Source organism: Alexandromys fortis, unplaced genomic scaffold (assembly GCF_014885135.2).
Source record: "Alexandromys fortis isolate MF-2015 unplaced genomic scaffold, M_Fortis_MF-2015_v1.1 scaffold_187, whole genome shotgun sequence".
NCBI classification, from domain to species: Eukaryota; Metazoa; Chordata; class Mammalia; order Rodentia; family Cricetidae; genus Alexandromys; species Alexandromys fortis.
The window spans coordinates 2,759,589-2,777,927 of NW_026068088.1; the positions used below are offsets into that span (position 1 = coordinate 2,759,589).

The 18,339-nt window shown below is 41.1% G+C and overlaps 1 protein-coding gene across 5 annotated transcripts in view; it reads right to left on the reverse strand.

Annotated features, from left to right (window-relative positions):
- Positions 1-501: 501 nt before the first annotated feature.
- Positions 502-18,339, reverse strand: part of Parp9 (poly(ADP-ribose) polymerase family member 9) — a 33,250-nt gene continuing 15,412 nt past the window's right edge. For all 5 annotated transcript variants that reach the window (XM_050122366.1, XM_050122365.1, XM_050122363.1 and 2 more), the window contains 5 exons: positions 14,217-14,274; positions 10,397-10,783; positions 7,117-7,253; positions 5,237-5,411; positions 502-1,309 (listed from right to left, as the gene is read on the reverse strand). In XM_050122366.1, coding sequence (XP_049978323.1) covers positions 915-1,309; positions 5,237-5,411; positions 7,117-7,253; positions 10,397-10,783; positions 14,217-14,274 — 1,152 coding nt within the window. In that variant the 3' untranslated portion in view covers positions 502-914. The remainder of the gene's footprint in view (positions 1,310-5,236; positions 5,412-7,116; positions 7,254-10,396; positions 10,784-14,216; positions 14,275-18,339) is intronic.

The window sequence follows — 18,339 nt, forward strand, 5'->3', positions numbered from 1 at the left end:
CTCATTTGCCCTGTTCTCACTTAAATTTTTTCAAAGACTCTGTTATACTCCTTTAGTTACACCTAATTGTATTTGTTCACGTGTCCATCTCTCCTTTATGATTATTCAGGGTAAAGGGTTTGGGGGGTAGTTGTCTTGCGTGGCATGCACAAAGTGACTGAAGCACTTGTAGTGATCAGTAAATGCTTGGTGAATTAAGCCACATGGTGGATGAATGGCATTGATTTTTGTTTGGGTTGGTTTTGGGGGGATTTTTTTTTTGAACAGGGAAGAGTGGGTGTTTTGTTTTTCTAGACGCGGTTTCTCTGGCAAACCAGGCTGGCCTAGAACTCAGAGACCTACCCTGCCCCTGCCTCCCGCATGCTGAGACTAAAGGTGTGCACAGCCACACCCAGCACTGAGTGGCATTGTTTGATATCACTGAATCCAAACTGAGGAGCAGTCTTTTGATGCCCTTCCAGTTTGCATTATTTCATTGCACACATAACAACTCAGAACCAGTTACTCAGACAAAGGTGATTTATTTGAATTTCCAAAGTACTTTATAAAATCATATAGAAAATCTCAAATCATTCCATTGTCCTATTTTATACTATCATCATTTTAATTGGCTTGAGTTACTTACTAGGAAAAAACATCTTTTGTTATATGTAAAATATTCTTGCTGTTACCTATAGGAAAGGAGATGAAGGATGTCAAGGAGAAGAGACAGTCAAGAGCAAGTTTTAGTTGACATCTGTCCATGCCGAGCCCAGAGGTGAAGAAGGCAGTAAGTTGCTAGTATGTGGTAGATGCCTTGAGTAACCCAGTCATTCTGAACAGATAATCAGTTATATTCAAGCCACTCTTCAAGTCACCGACGGTCATTGTTTCAACTCACCCAAAGCCTGCTGTCTGTTAAAATGAAGTAGAGATTAAACAGAGCTGCCATTTGAGACCTCCCTCCATGAGTGCGGGGAGGAGACCATCTTTAGTTCTGATGAGACTTCCTGTCCCCACATCTGATGCTGTGAAAATGTCCTATCCTGTGTACAAATCCACAAATACTGGGGCATCGCCTGCGTGCCACTAAAAACGACAATGGTTTCAGGGTTGGAAACATTGTCAACCACGCTGTCATGAGCATCTAAGGCCCCAGGACTCAGTGGCGGTGGGGTTATACTTAAATTATTACCCTGACAAAAAGAGCCTGTGAGCACTTCTGCCTCAAACACGTATACTAATTTATCAGTGCTAGAGGTTTTCTTGACTTTGTCTGCTAGTTTTTTAAGGCTTTTGGTGAAATATATGCCGGTTCCATAAACTGGGTCTGAAAGAGAAAAAAAAATGTTATAATAGATTATGTCTATTTGGGTGCTAATATGTATTTTCTCTAGACCTTCACATAATTACCTCCAACACTATCACTGATACCATCAACAATAGTTTGACATTAGAATATATCATTAGAATTTACACAGAAGTCACCAGCTTTCAAAGCAATTTCACATGGATTAGAATAAATTCATCTGTAATTTGGATAATATTATCATTTATAGTATGAAAATGTAAGATTCAGACAAATTCTGACTCAAGTCATTATTAACCAGGCAGTTAACAGCAGTAAGGAAGTCTGTTCTTAAAACACTGGCTGGCTACAGAAGCCTCAAATAAGTATCAAGGCAAAGACTCTACAGGAAGACCTTGTCTCAAACAGCAAAAAAACAGAAATGAAAACGAGCAAACCCAAACCCTCCAAAACTGTTCAGTCACCCTTAACTGTAGAGAAACTAAACGCAGCTTAGTGGCATGTATTAGCATCACAAAGCCGTGGGTCACTCCTCAGCACTGAAAATAAATAACCTCATGTAGAGGTGAACACACGAAAACTTTGAAGCTGTGTTGCCATTCCTTCCTTCTTTATCCCTTCTATGCTGAAGCAAATGCTGACATAGGCTCTAGTGCAGCACTGGAAAGCAGAAATGCAATACAAGCCGTATAAGCCACTAGTTTTCTAGGAGCCATGCTTTAAAAAGAGGAAAGAAAAAAGAAAAAGGAAGGATGAAATCAAATTATCAAATTAGAGTCAAAGTATCATCCCAGTGTCTAGTTAATAGTATAATTCACTGGGGGCGGGGCAGGGGTTGGAGAGAAGGCACAGCAGTTATGAGCACTTGTTTTCCAGAGGACCTAAGTTCAGATCTGTGGTGGCTTAAATAGGTATGGCCCACATAGAGTCATGTGCTTGAATGTTGAATGTGCTGGGAATCAAAGAGGGAGTGGCACTATTAAGAGATATAACTTTGTTGGCGTAGGTGTGGCCATGTTTGAGGAAGTGTCACTGTGGGGGTGGGCTTTGAGGTCACATATGCTCAGACTACACCCTATACACTCCTGCTGCCTGTGGATCAAGATATAAAACTCTCAGCTCTTTCTCCAGCACCATATCTGCATGCATACTACCATGCTTCTTGCCATGATGATATAACAGACCAAACCTCTAAAACTGGAAGCCATCCGTAATTAAGTGTTTTCCTTTATAAGAGTTGCTGTGGTCATGGTATCTCTTTACCCTATAAAAACCCTAAGACAAGTTCCCAGAGCACATATGGTGGCTCACAACCATTGGATATCTCCAGTTCCAGGGAATCCAGCCTCACTTCTGACCTCAAGAGATACCAAACAAACACATGGCGTGGTGCATATACATCCATGCAGGCAAAACACTACGACACATAAATCTTTTTAAAAGTTGTATCTGTGGAATAGATATATGTTTCTGGATAAAATGCTTAAATTGTCAGATGTCATTACATCCTGTATTGTCATTTCTTCTTATAATTGAAAATTGAAAGATGTCTCAGATTCTTTTTAAAAAATTCTCTCCATTCCCTCCCCTTTCTCCCCATCTCCCCCTCCCTCCTTCCCCTTCCCTCCATTCCTTGGAGGTGATGAGCCTCCCATCCTTCACAGCCCGTGGGTTTGCTGTCGTGTCTGCAGCTGTGCAGCACTCTCTGTGTTAGAATAATTGCTCAAGGAAATTCATGTCAATAAATTCCTACCCACCCAAAAAAAAGTTGTATACTTTTAAAAATTCACTAGGGAGATATTTTACATTTACATTATTGGTTTCAAAATACAGTATCTATTTTATTTATCTTTATAGAACATTTCAATTCAGATTAGCCACATCTCATGTTCAACAGTCATGTGTGGCTAGAGGCTGCCACACTGATAAATGGCATTTCTGTTTTCAAAACATCACAAAGCAATCTCCTTGCATTGTAAACATAGAAGATACAGTGCCAAAATAATAATAGTCTGAGATTAAAAATAAATATTTCTTTGGAAGAGTTTCTTTTTGAATATTGCCTCAAGGACAAAAGAGATAAAGCTTAGAACAAAGCCTCTTAATATACAAGTACACCTATAAAACAATCGTGTATATAATTTTTTAATTCATAAGAAAATCATAAAATTCTAGCTTCCATAGTTTAGTTTTTTGAGGTTTATTTTCAACTATAGGCTAAGAACCTGAAAGACTGAGAATGTTTTTTTCTGTTTTGATTTTAAACTATCAACGGTAGGAAAATAAAGCATGATGCTCTTAGAGCAGTTTTCCTCAGTTTGAAGTCCTTTCTTCCAATGGTAGAACCAAAATAATAAGGGGATGTAACTAGTTCTGACCCATAAACTATAATCTTCCCACTCCCCAGCCCTTTTTATTTGCTGATCAAAATCCTAAGCCTGTCTGTCCTGATATTGGAACAACTCTCTCTCTGAAGCATACCTCTCCCCACTGTGTCCCATGAAGCCACAGACCCCCACTGCTGAGCCTGCCTGCTGTCTTTCTTGACTTGCAGCTCAGCAAGTAAAGCCTTCCTTCTGTTTCCACTTCCCTCCGCCAGGCCAATACACTTCCAGCTTGCTGGCCTATCCTATTATTTTCTCTCACTCCAATAAAGTAGTCTTTGCGTGCCCTGCTGAGTCCGTTCTGAAAACTGTTTTAGTGATGTAACCAAGGACCTGAAAAAGGGATCCTGTGAAGACATGAGCTTGACCTCAAATTAGTTCTCTTACTTGCTGAATTTTTTTTAATTGTGTGTGTGTGTGTGTGTGTGTGTGTGTGTGTGTGTGTGAATGCTTGTGTGTATGCAGAAGAGGGCACTGGATCCACCTGTGACTGGAGTTATAAATAATTGTGTATCACCATGTAGGTGCTGGGAATCAAACCCTGGCCCTGTGGAAGAATAAGTGCCATCTCCAGTCTCTAAAAATTTTGATTTTATGTGTGAGTGGTTTTGCCTACATGAATGTGTATGCACCATGTATGTATGTTTGGTGCCCAAGTAGTTCAGAAGAGGGCATCAAATCCCCCAGAACTAGAGTTACAGATGATTGTGAACCACATGTGGGTCCTGGGAATCAAACCTGGGTCCTCTACTAGAGGAACAAGTGCTCTTAACCACCGATCTTGCTGAACATTTAAAGGCATCATATTGCTGGAAATTATAATCTGGCTAAGAATGTGAGCATGTTCCAGCAATGCAACGTCAGTCACCTGGTTAGGTGACTGGTTAGGCAGCAGACCTAGAAATGAACAAAGGCTGTAAAGGAGAATTTTCCCTGACTGAACAATGCTCCCTATTCCTGTTGAGCAACACAAGGTAAGTAACTGTTCTGTGTTTTTCCTCTCCTCTTTCAAAATGGGAGCCATTACTACTCTTTTCCCAATCCTTTACATATCATTAGCTAATGACAGAGAGGGCACTTCACCTGCAAGACTATACCTGATTCATTCACAGGAGATAGAGGAAGAAAGGGCTAGGCATGGTGGTACTTGCCATTTATCCTGGTTCACTAGGGAGGGAAGGCAGAGGCAGGCAGAACTCTGAATTACAGGTCATCCAGGACTACAAAGACTCTGTCTTACAAACAAAACAATACAAAAATAACAAACTAGGGGTGGGTGCAAAACAAGTTTCTTAAATGTAAGTAAATATGCTTCGAACTAAGGAATGGGGTTGGTTCTGATAATTGTGTTGAGATGAAAAGGACAAAGCAGTGACACTCCAAGGTGCTCTCTGCAGGCAGAACACAGACAAGAGTGAGATTAAACCTGAACCACAGATCCTGCTGTTCACCTCTAAAGGCCAGTGGCAAAGGATCCCTCCCCACAGCCATACTCTGATGTCTGATTGTCCTGCCCATGCAGGCAGCCCTGAGGGTGAGCCCCGACGATGAGGCCAATACCTACCACAAGGTGTTGTGTACAGTCTGTGAAAGCCGACTCTGCATACCACATTGCAAAACTGATAGGGGACCTGCTGGAACAACCTTTGGCTCCCAGATCCCCTCGGTGTTCTCCCTTCCATCATTTTCTTCTTCTCTTGGAAAGCATTCTTGAGCACACTATTTTGTATCTGTGCCACCTATAAGAAAAGAAGAACTGAACTGGTCTGAAAAACAGCTACTTTAAATTGTCTGCTGTACTACTTGGAAACTACATGTGTGATGTGCATGGAATACATGCATTTTGCTTTTTAACTCTCCTAATTTGGCTTCTCTCCAAAATCTACCCCCTTTTCAGTAAGTGCATTTAATAAAGTTAGTTGTATGCCTACAATCCCTGAAAAGGAGTCAGGAGGATCAGAAAGGGATTAAGGACAGTCTCAACTACACAGCAAGTATGAAGCTAGCCTGGGCTATATGAGACTCTGTCTCAAAAAAAAAAAAAAAAGTAACAAAAATCACAGGCTTCGGAAATGGTTCAGTTCGTTGGTAAAGTGCTTGGTTTGAAAGCATGAGGACCTGAGTTCTATCCCCAGAATCTACATTTTAAAAAGCCAAGCATTGTGGCATGAGCTTGTGATCCCAGCACTGGGGAGGGAGCAGGTCCCTGGGGCTCACTAGCTTGCCAACCTAGCCTATTTAGTTAGTTCCAAGTAAAAGTGAGAGATCCGCCTTAGTCACTGTTCTAGTGCTGTGAAGAGACACCATGACCAAGGCCAACTGATAAAAGAAAGCACTTAACTGGGGGCTTGCTTACAGTTTTAGATTAGTCCATGATCATCATAGCAAGAAGCAGACAGGCACAAGCCAGAGCAGTAGCTGAGAGCTCTACACCCAGCTCATACACAGAGGGCAGAGAGAATGAGACACTCAGCCTGGCATGGACTTTTGAAACCTCAAAGTTCACCCCCAGTGACATACCTTCTCCAGTAAGCTCACACCCACTAACACTTTCTTCTGGTTAGTTTCACTAACCAGAGACCAATTATTCAAACACGTGGGCCTATGAGGGCCATTTTTATTTGAACCACCACAGGCCTTGTCTCAAAAGACAAGGTGAGCTGTGGAAGATGAGTATCCTAAGGAAGGACAACAACCAAGGTTCTCTGGCCTCCACATGTTAGAAACATCAGATTGTCAGAGCTCAGGTAGTTTAGGCACTGACATGCCCCACCCCCTTTCCTTCATTTGCTTTTCATGGTTTCTTTTATAGCTAGACAACTGAGAGAGATTGTGGATGAGACCCCGGTCAATGGGGAAGGACACAGTCGCCCCTGTGTTAGATAAAAGGCAAGAACTCCCAGCAGTCTTCCTGCTCTTCCGCTTTCTGAATAGCACACCCTGCTAATTAGAAGTCAAGTTTGCCTTGTTAAGATACTTTCACTGGAGAAGCCTCTTTATTTCAACAGCATACACATACCAGGCAGATATAGCCTGCTATACACAACAGATCCACTGTGTTAAGTATGTGCCAGTCACTAGTGCTGAAATGATCAACAATGCTGACATAGTACATGTCCCATTAAAGCTAATGGTTTGTGAGATAAAAGTAGGTAAACAATTGTAGCACAGTGGACTAAGCTCTAATGTACTTTCACTGTTGTGGTCACTGACAGGTAGACCACCTGCTCATGAATCTTGATTCTCTGGCTCTGTAGGTCTTGACATCATTTCTACCTCCTGATTCCAGCTACACCCTCAGGCCTGAATTCTTACCTGGTCTTACTCAGGCCCCAGGTGACTGACAAGCTACCTGCCTTAGAGTCCTTGGCAGGTGAAGTTTTATTTTGGCTATAGAACCAATCAATAGCGAAGTGAACCAGAGCCTCCCTTGATTAGGTATACCTTCACAACCCACAGGCCACACTTCTCAAACTGTCTCTTTCGGTCCTCAAGTTCCTGAGATAAAGGTACTGGGTAGCGAAGATATGTGTGAAAATCCTCCATTTCATCCAGTATTTCTTGTTGATTGGTCCACTGTCCTAAAAATGAGTAAGACAAAACCTTGAGGAGATTCGATTAAACAATTTCTTGCTGGGCAGTGGTAGCACATGCCCTTGGGAGGCAGAGGCAGACGGATCTCTGAGTTCAAGGCCAGCCTGATCTAGAACGAGTTCTGGGACAGCCAGGGCTATACAAAGAAACAACTGCCTTGTGAAAAGGAAATCTAAAAATGTGGACAATCGGCCCATTGAAAGCATATGCTCCTGCTGTTTAGAGCACGCAGGAAGAGCTGCACCAGGCACCCAGGAGCTGTTTCTGCTTCAAACAAACAGAAACCCTTGCTCTTCACTGGGCCCTGGTACGTATCTAAAACAAGGCAGAAGCCTGCCACCTTTTACTTCAGGCCTAAGTGCATAGGCGTATCTGTTAATAAGGAGTGTCAGTCTATTTAACCTATTTTAAGATGGAAAGCACTTTAACATTTAGTTATCTTGGAGTCCAGGGACCACAAGGCCTTCCAGGCAGGACAGGCCACTTCCATGGTTAGAACAGTTGTCTGTGATGGAGACAGATCTTATGGAGTATAGGTTAGTCCCCCACCATAGATGACCATGATTAAAAATTATCAATTTATGAGACCATCTTGCAGGACCCTGAGCTGAGGTAATGATGGACGGGAAAAGCCTTGACAAGGACTGCTTGCTTTCTCTGCCTACACTCAAAGTGTTTTTTTAAGATTTATTTTCATTTTATGTGCATGGGTGTTTGCCTGCATGCATTATTTGTGCAACGTGTGTATGCAGTGCATGCAGAGACCAGAAGAGCATCAGATACTCTAGAACTGGAGTTAATAGATTGTTTGTGACCATGTAAATGTTTGTAAACCAAACCCAGGTCCTCTGAAACTCGAAATCAAGTGCTCTTAATTGCTGAGCCATGTCACCAGTCCCCAATTCATCCTTTAATTAAACCTAAAACTAACATAAATAATCAGAAGAGGAAATGGGAGGTGCTGGGACCCTTTATTGCTTCCTCTGCCCAATGTGAACTGATGAAAACTTTCTCTGTCACTACTCCTATCCCTGATTTTCATACTGGGAAGGACAGCTGAGCTGAGCCTCCTGGGGCTTCAGAGGCTGACCTTCTGCCCGGACGCTGTTCTAAACTATGATACACTAAGTTATGGGGTGAAATGGATGCATGATGAATTTGTTCTTGGTGAGTTGGGTCCTGAGACTTCAAAAATGGGAAGGGGAGCATTAATTACACTTTTCCACTTAATTTGTTTTAAAAATCACGTTTATTTGTTTGTGTGGATGTGGGTATGTGCTGGTCCCCATGGATATAGAAGAGAAGGCAGCTTATGGAAGCTGGTTCTTTTACACAACATGAGTCCTAGGGATTGAACTCAGGTTAGACAGCAAATGCCTTTACCTCCTGAGCCATCTTGCTGACCATCAAAGTGGCATTTTAAATGAGACAATAGCTTGGTTGGCTGTAGGACTCACAAAGGGTCTCTGTTGGCCCAAGTGCCCACAGTTACTCTAATGAGTTTAATCACACTGACTGAGAGGTAGTGGGGTATATATCTCACCATACCAGTGAGTCCTTTTGTTGGTGACAGAGTTCAAAATAGCAATTTTAGAGAATGAAATGCTGCCAGCAATATATAAACGTAATGAAACTCAAGGTAAGTAATAAGATAGAACATATCTACATTTAATGCTCCATCAGCACAATTGAGCATGTTGGGTTTTTTTTTTTGTGGTGTTTTGGTTTTTGGTTTTTTCACCCCATGGCTCTAGCAGGTCTTACTTTAGGCTTTCTGTGTAATTACCTCTTAAGACAATCCATGTCGTTGCAAGTAAATCCAATGGAATGTGATCTAATTATCAATCAACAACTCTGACAGTAGAGAGACAAAACACAACTTATCAAAGCATTATGACCTGAGCTGAACATGGAGGCTCACATCTGTAATCCCAGCACTTGGGAGGCTGAGGCAGGAGGACTGTCCTGATTTCAAAACCCACCTGGGATACATAGTGAGTTTCTGGACAGCCTGAGTTACAGTAGGAGACCTTATCTCAAAACTAAAGCAAAAGAAGGTTAGGAGAGGGGCAGAGACCTGTAATCTCAGCTCTCAGCAACCAGAAGCAAGAGAACACAGAGTTCAAGGCCATCCTTAGGTACGCAAATTTAGGGCCAGCTTGGGCTACTTGAGACCTTTTCTTTAAAAAATAAACAAACAAAAACTGAATAGAGCTGATGGAAATATGAACTTGGAGCAGCTGTGGCTGCCCGCACAAGGCCTGCATACAACCAAGCCAGTCAAATCTGTGCGTGTGCAGGGGAGAGCTGCAGGAACTGCCACTTCTAACTAAGGAACTATGGGTATTCGGGCTGCAGTCTGATAGGTTGCTCACACTCCATTCCATTGGACAGCACTACATTCATGTGTCTATGAAGGCTCCAATTGAACTCCATAAGTTTAAAAATCGGACATAAAGTTAGAAGGGAAATATGGGGGAGGCCTAAGAGGAGCTGGAGCAGAGAAATGGGCTGAATATGATCAAAATACATAACTATATACATGTATGAAAATCTCAAAGAATAAACAAAAATATTTACATCCCCAATCACAAGAAGTGAATGATCTAACACTGAACCTGAATGGGCTTTTTTTTCCCTCTCTCAGGCTGTTACTCCACAAATACGAGTACACTCATGACCAGAAGCAACTGTTAGGAGGGCTGATGCTTCTGTTTCAAGACACGGTCTTATGTAAACCAGGTTGGTCTCCAATTCACTCTGTAACTGAGACTACCTGATCCTCCTGTCTCCGTCTCCCATGTGCTGGGATTACACCTGGCTTTGGGGGATCAGGGTTCACTAGTTTTCTCCTTTCTGCTTCTGTTCCATCTCTTCTCTCTGCGGAGATCTTTGCCCTGACTTAGCAAAAACACTGCCAGCACCAACATCCTTCATCCCTTAGTCAGAAGGACACTTATTTGAATTTAAGAAACTCTTTTTCCTCTTTTATTTATTTATGTTGATATAGTCACAGTACATAGCACTGACTGGCTTGGAATTCGCACAGATACACCTCAAAGGTGCTGGGCTGAAAGTTGGGTGCCACAATGCCTAGCAAGAGCTTTGACCTTGATATGCAATTACTCACCTAACAAGCCCCGAAGACTTTTCCCCTTTTTTCTTGCCACTTCTTCCTGAACTTCACACAGCATGCCTTCAATATGCATGACGGCTTCAATTAGGTCAGCCTGGGCACCCCTAATCTCCAGAGTGGCCTTTTGTGGACTGACAGTCTCTGAGATGGAGACTCCTGAGGTTGTCTGGAGCTGAGACAGCCTGTCATGCTCTTTTTTCCCAAGGTAGAGAATGTGGTTGTTCTCAATGATGTGGCAGTCCTCAGAAGTCAGCAACCTTTCAATCCATTCTTTGGCCTCACACATCTCTTCCACTTTTACACCCATCAGACTGATGGCAGGGGATCCAGCTTCAAGTCCAAGTCTCTGCTCCCCTCTGATCCGCTGTGGGACTGAAGCGACTATCAAAAACATTTATAGAAGGCTGGTGGGTTTTTAAATAGTACAGAACATCACAGCCACTGTTGGCCCCAAGGCTGTCACCGCCACTGTCACCAACAGCAGCTAAGACCTATCTGTAAAAGCTATAAAGGAAGTCTACATGAACAGCTAGCTCATGGCCGGCCTCCTTATAAACACATCAACTAGCTTAGAAGACAATGGATTTATTGTATCTACCCTCTGCTGTGTATGATTTGTCAATTCATAAGTAAGTTTAGCTATTCTCACCTGCCAAGTGGCATATCCTTAGCCTCTTGTTCCTACCAGACTTCAAATCAAACACCTAAAGCTACAGAATTCGAGGAATAAAATGTATTTTTTAAAAACAAAAACTGTCCAGGCAGTGGTGGCGCACACCTTTAATCCCAGCACTCAGGAGGCAGGGGCAGTCAAATCTCCGAGTTTGAGGTCAGCATGGTCTACAAAGTGAGTTCTAGGACATCCAGAGCCACAAAGAGAAACCCCGCCTTGAGGGGAAAAAAGAAAGAAAAGCTGAGGTTGAGACTGGTAACATGTACTTGTAATCGCCACACTTAAGAGGTGAGGCCAAGAGGATCATGAATACATGAAGGTTTTGAGGTCAACCTGGGCAATGTGAGAGCCTGTCTCAAAAATAAAATAGATGGTGGCTCTGGGAAGAGTCAGGAGAGGATTAGGGCAAATGCACTGTATGTAATTCTCAAAGAACTAATAATCACCTTAACTTTTAAAAAAGGTAGCAAGGGGCTGGAGAGTGGCTCAGCAGTTAAGAGCACTGGCTGCTCTTCCAGAGGACCCAGATTCAAGTCTCAGCACCATCTCGGGAGCTCACAAGTTACTGTCTGTAACTTTGGCTCCCTCACACAGACACACATGCAGGCAAAACACTGATGCACATTTTTAAAAAAAAGTAGCAGTTAGGCAAAATATTCCACAGGAAAGCAAGCACAGCTAATACCTATGTGAAAAGATGCTTATCTTGACTGCAATTAGAGAAATGCACCATCACCCACAAGATGGGCAAGAATTTGGCAGTTTAACAATATCAAGTGAGAAATCTATAGAGCAACTAGATTTCCTAAATATCTATGACATAAAATTGGGAACAGCATTCTTACAAAAGTTAAAACCAAAAACTTTTACAAAGCCCACATTCTGTTATTTTTTTTTTTTTAAATAGCTGAGAGAGAGAAGACAGAACATTTCTTCAGGTGTTCAGACTAGGTAGCAAGCACGTTTCCCACCAAGCCATCTTATATGTTCACATTGGAACTAACTGCCCAATGGAAATAAGCTGGTGCCCTTCAATAATGGAATATTACTGTACTTATGAAAAGAAATTACCTTTACATGACTGAGTCACAGAAACATATTCTGAGGGGAGACAAACAATTTGATAACTACTCTGGACATTGTTCTAAGAGCTTTAAATATATTATTTTATTTAAGACACGCAACCCTTTGAGACAGGAACTATTTAGTTCATCATAAAATTGATGTCACTTGAGATTCCCAGAGTCGTTGAGTAACTTGTGCATGGTTGTAGGACTAGTTAATCATGTCCACCAAGCTAGTGGGTGGGTGCATCTGAGCCTAAAGTTACACAACTTTCCAGTGGTGATCCACAAACAACAGAGTAGGGGCTGGAAAGATGGCTCAGTGGTAAAGAGGATCCAAGTTCAATTCCTACCACCCACATCAGGCAGCTCACAACCACCTCTAACTCAAGCTCCAGAGAGATCTCTGGCCTCTGAAGGCAAAAATGCACTTATGTGGACATGCCTCTCTCCTCCCATAAATAAAATTTTAAATAAGGACACATGGGTAGGTAGTCAGTATCTATCTTTTTACTGACGCCACAGCTGGGTGGTACCAGGAGCTCTGGAAAGCAACAGGGCAGCACTAGAAGGAAGGAGCAAGGGAGCTGAGTTGAAATAAGGGCCAATGTTTAAGACAACAGAAGTGAAAAGGGAATTTTAATAGGAGTATACTTTTTGCTGTTTTAAATACTTATTTGGGAATTTACATTACTTTCTGGAAAGACACAAAAACCATACATAGTGGTACTTTCTTGAGCCGTCATTATTATGAGAGAATAATTACTTCAGACAACTAAGTTGTTCAAATCACTAAGGGCAACTTTTCTAAGCACTAAAATGCATTCAATTAACCATTTATTATATAAATATTCCTAATGAAAGCATGCTTCTCTTTATCCCTGGCTAGTTTAATCTTTCCTTGATAATCGAAGAGAATCCGTATCAAACATTCTGAATGGCAATTATTTTCCTGTGGTTTCTAATTTCTTTACAGATATTTTCAAGAACTACTGACTTAATCACAATCCTTGTCTCTGTGCTTCAGTTTGATGACATATAGAACTTTTACATCCCCTTTTTGCATTAGCGTTACCTAGAACTCCATCCCTTTCCTGTTCCTCTATATTCCATGTGGAGTCCCAAATTTATTTGTTGGCTCCTACTGGTTTGATTTATCTCAAGTGCTGCCCTCTCCCTCCACTGCTGCCCAATGGCAATCTTCCAATCCCATGCTCACCTTAGAATCGTTCTTGTCCATGCAGCCATTCTTGTTCGCCCCCAGCCTGAAGGAATCTTTCCCTCTTCTACTCTACCCAAGGAGTCTGGCCATGTGCCCTTTTATTTGTCTCCTGGAACTGGTTTAATGCTTTGTAATTTTAATTTACAAAACATTTTTTGATAATTGGAAATTATCAAAATATTGTCTATTATTTAAATTGCCGGTTCATGATTGCTCTCCCTTTCTCTCTGTGAATGTGCATACATGTCACATGTACTATGGTATACATTTGGAGGTCAAAGGACAATTGGTGAGAATCAGTTTTCTCCTTCTACCAAGTAGGTTCTGGACTTGAACTCTGGCCAACAGGCTTGGCAGCAGGTGCTCTCACCTGATTACACATCTCACCGGTTCGTAGTCACCTATCGTGATCATCCTCACTTTACAGACAAATCTATATAGGCTCCTAAGACTCCCAAGACTCGTGACAGAGCTACTCTTCTGTACTTGCAGCACAACTGAGCCATTAAACATTCCACCCCAGTCCATTCACATTCCAGTGAAGGAGTGGAAGTCTGAGACAAAATTAATACCACTAGCATACACCATTCAATATTGGTTTAATCCATCAATCCCTGGAATCCAAAACCTAGCTTAGCGGTGAAATCAACTAGACAGTTCTTAAAGAGATCTGCTTGACCCTAGACCAGAGTTGCTGAATCAGAATCTATAATCAGAATATATGGGCAGGCACCCCACCTTTCTTTCATGTAGCGCAGGATGGCCTCAAACTTGCTATCTAATGAGAATGACCTGAACTCCCGATTCTCCTGCCCCCCACCCTGATGCCTGTAGGACTCTTAATTTCTCACTCACCACTGCTACTGCTGAGACTCAGCTCACTGGACCTCTTCGTCATTTCATCACAAAAAGCCTAAAATGAGCAGAGCAAAGCAGTCATAACAGGGAGGACAGTGTTCCAATAAAAATCTCAACCTGCACACACAACAGCACTCTCACACAGTCCTTAGGCCACAAGCAGGCTTTAAACAGCCCAAGAGAACAACATGAGCAGAGCTACTACAACAGCGGTTCTCAACCTGTGGAGATATCAGGTATCTACATTATGAATCACAACAATAGCAAAACTACAGTTACAAAATAAAAAAGAAATAATTTTATGGCTGGGGGTCACCACAACCTGAGGAACTGTATTAAAGGTCACAGGATCACTGTATTAGAACATCTGAGAAATGAATATAGGTAAAAATGAAAGAAAATCAAAACCTGGTAGGATTTAGGCAAAACATAAGCATTCATCCATTCAACAGGTATTAATGTAGGTACTGAATTAAATAAAAATATAGATCACTTCTAGACATTATGAGCACACCAAACTGTTTTATATGAGTTAATTATTGTAAAGTACTTAAAATTTGATCTGACTCATAATGAATATTGATATATGTTAGATATGGTAATAATTGTTACAAGATGGTCTACAGGAAAAGAGACATTATCTAATACCTTTCTTCTTCAAAGGTGATACAGTAGCAATAATTACTTTATTGAAAAATGATAATATTGATGAGATAAAGAGTAGATTTTGCTTTATCTGTACGTGTGTGTGTGTGTGTGTGTGTGGACAGGGTCTCACTGTCTCACTATGGCTCACAGTATAGCCCTGGATGGCCTGGAACTCAGAGATCCTCTTTTTTTGAGGGGTTGATAGAGACAGGGTTTCTCTGTGTAGCCCTAGTTGTCCTGGAAAAACTCTCTGTAGATCAAGTTGTCCTTAAACTTATTCAGAGATCCACCTGCCTCTGCCTCCTGAGTGCTAGAATTAAAGGCATGTGCCAACAGACCAAACTAAAAAATGAATTTTCTTAATCTTTAAAACATTTCTAGCTGGGCAGTGGTGGCGCATGCCTTTAATCCCAGCACTTGGGAGGCAAAGGCAGGTAGATCTCTGTGAATTTGAGATCAGCCTGGTCTACATGAGCTAGTTCCAGGACAGGCTCTAAAACTACAGAGAAACCCTGTCTCGAAAAACAAAAACAAAAAATTTCCTTTATAAACTGTATTTGAAGCTTCTAGACACCCCCCCCCCGGGGAGGGAAATGACCAAAAAAAAAAAAAACACACACACACACAAAAACAACAAAAAACAGAGCAAATCCCTTAAACTAACTACATTTAATTACCTGGGGAGGTAAAGACAGGGTTATTCCCTGTCATACCCATCCAAGAACTTGGAAATAAACATTATCCACTAATAAGCACACTGTAAAAGAGGCCATATACAAAATAAGTCAGCTCTTTCGTAGTTCATCTTAGAAGTCGGGAGATGTTGCAAGGGTAGAAACACGTAGGGAAAGCTTTAACTGAAATGTGATGAAAAACTGAGAGGTGGAGCCAAAGGGCAAGGTGTGGCAGACAGAGTTCTTCCAGCTCTGCTCACTAGTGATGAAAGAAGTGGGAGGTGATGAGTGCTGTGAATATGTTTTACTGCCATTGGTTAATAAAGAAGCTGCTTTCAGTCAATGGCTTAACAGAATATAGCCAGGCTGAAAGAAATATAGAGAGAGTAGAATGAGTTAGTCAGATGCCATGTATAGCTGCCAGAGACAGATGCTAGAACTTTGCCGGTAAGCCTTGTAGTAGTGCACAGATTAGTAGACATGGGTTAATTTAAGGTGTAAGAGCTAGCTAGAAAGAAACTTAAGCTATTGGCCAAGCAGTTTTGTAATTAATATAGTTTCTGAGTGATTATTTCAGGTCTAGGTGGCCAGGAATGAACGAGCAGCCTCCATCAACAGAATGACATGTCAATATGTGCCAGCTAAATCCACTTAAAACCTGAGAGAGTTTGGGAAGGAATTCTAGACAAAACAAATAAACAAAGAGATCAATGCAGCTTCTTGCTCTGTTTTCTGGTTTGCCGCACCTCCTTTACGACAGGTCTTCCTGACTCAGCCTTGGCAAGGAAGGCTGTGCAGCATCTTTAAAAACAGTGGCTCCCTGGTTTGCAACCACAAATGGCTCTGACTCTTTCAGGAGGTCTGCCTATGGAGCATTTAAATAGGGTTTATGAGCAGCTGTTCAAACTGCTTAATGGTGTGACATAGGCCTGCCGTATATCTGGAACTAGGGTGGTGTACATGGCTCTCAGAGGCAGTGAACATGCCTCCACCATGTTGGACTGGGCAGAGCAAGCAGACCATGCTAAGGGGTTGGTCCTAGCTACACACACTTAGGAATTTAAAACAATTATTTCCTGGTTAGAAAATAATTAAAGATGCACACACAATAAAGACAAATTCAGATGAAAAAGACCTCTAAATGGGTCACAGTGTTGGATAAATGTACAAGGCTTGAGAAAGAGAGAGGAAAAAGAGCATAGACAGTTATAAAAAGAAGTAAAGTCTTTAAAGAAACAGCAAAAGTAATATAAAAGAGTACAGACAGTCATACATTCAAGGAATAAAGATAATAAGATAAATATTAAACTTGTAGAAAAAGTAATAGAGTAATAAAAATAAGCCATGTAAAGATGGAATATACAGAGTCTGGATTATGCATATTATTGTGTTTTCTTTGAATTTTTTGACTGTGAAGGAGCTAAGTACAGAGAGACATTTCACTGGGCTGCTAAGCTAAACCAATATATGTATTTTAAAGGTACCTTGACTTCAAAATTTGTGTCTAAAGATTTGTTGCTTTGGAAAAGAAGTTCTGCTTTTGTTTCCACAGAAGATGAGAACTTGTGGATTCCTTCCAGATTAATATGGTTTGATGGACCAAGGCCTCCCAAAAGGTCACTGTGAACACCGCCCCCCCTCAAAAACAACATCCAACAAAAATCAGGAAGCAGTTTGGAGAGAACTACACCCAAATTCCCAAATATTATTTATAAAAGTTTATTTACATTTAAAGGGGGATATGCTATAGAGATGATTACTTTGCATTGGTATGAATCTTGGCCTATTGATGAAAATTTTAGGTCAATTTTGTTATATGTATATTTCTGTTCTTAATTAAAGTATTGGTTATACAGCTTATTTAAAATGTAATGTATAATTAAGAAATACAGGTTAATAGGTAGTCATATATAATAATCAAGCTTGTAGTCATGTTAGGTAGGTTTTCTAGATATATAGAGATATATTTCAATTATATAGATAATCTTCAAACCTTTCAAAGACCTATGGATATAGCATTTAAAATGTTTTAAGAACTTGGGATTTTTCATGACAATGAGACAAGTCTGCTCCTGGCAGCACCAATCTACTTCAAGAGGAAGATGGACATCAAAGAGGCTCCTCATAGAGCTTGTTAGCCATTTGGGCAAGAAACTGCTCTTGCCTGAACTGCTTGACTGGACTTGCAGAGCCCATAGAAAAATGACTACTGAAGTTGCCTAAAGAAGGTGAGGCAGTCCTTTGGGGTTCCTGCTTCATGAAAGGGCCTGCCAGACATTCTGCAGAACACAGAAGAAAGTGACTGACACACTGCTAATATAGGTGTAACTGTTCTTTGAAATTTCTTGCTTCATGGAAAGTCTGCCTGATACTATGGGCCAGTAGGTTGAAGATGGGTGCCCGCAATGTTACAGAAGAACTTTGGGTGACTGTCCAGGCAGCGGGATGTTCCTGTAAATTCTAGAGTTTTGGAAGTTACTTACAATATACTTCCTGTTTACTTAGGTAATATATCCTTCTGGAGTCTTTGATGGAATTGAAGAATAGATAGTTATATTTTCCCTAGTTATGATAAAAGATAAAGTAGATATAAGTATTGTAACTGTAATTATTGCTTGATACCTGTTTTGTTATATGCAATTTTACTATGTTAAAACCTTTTAATTTAGACAGAAAAGGAGAGGTGATGTGGGAAGTAATATACACTGTGAATATGTTTAATTGCCATTGGTTAATAAAAAAGTTGTTTTCAGCCAATGGCTTAACAGAATATAGCCAGGATATATATATATATATAT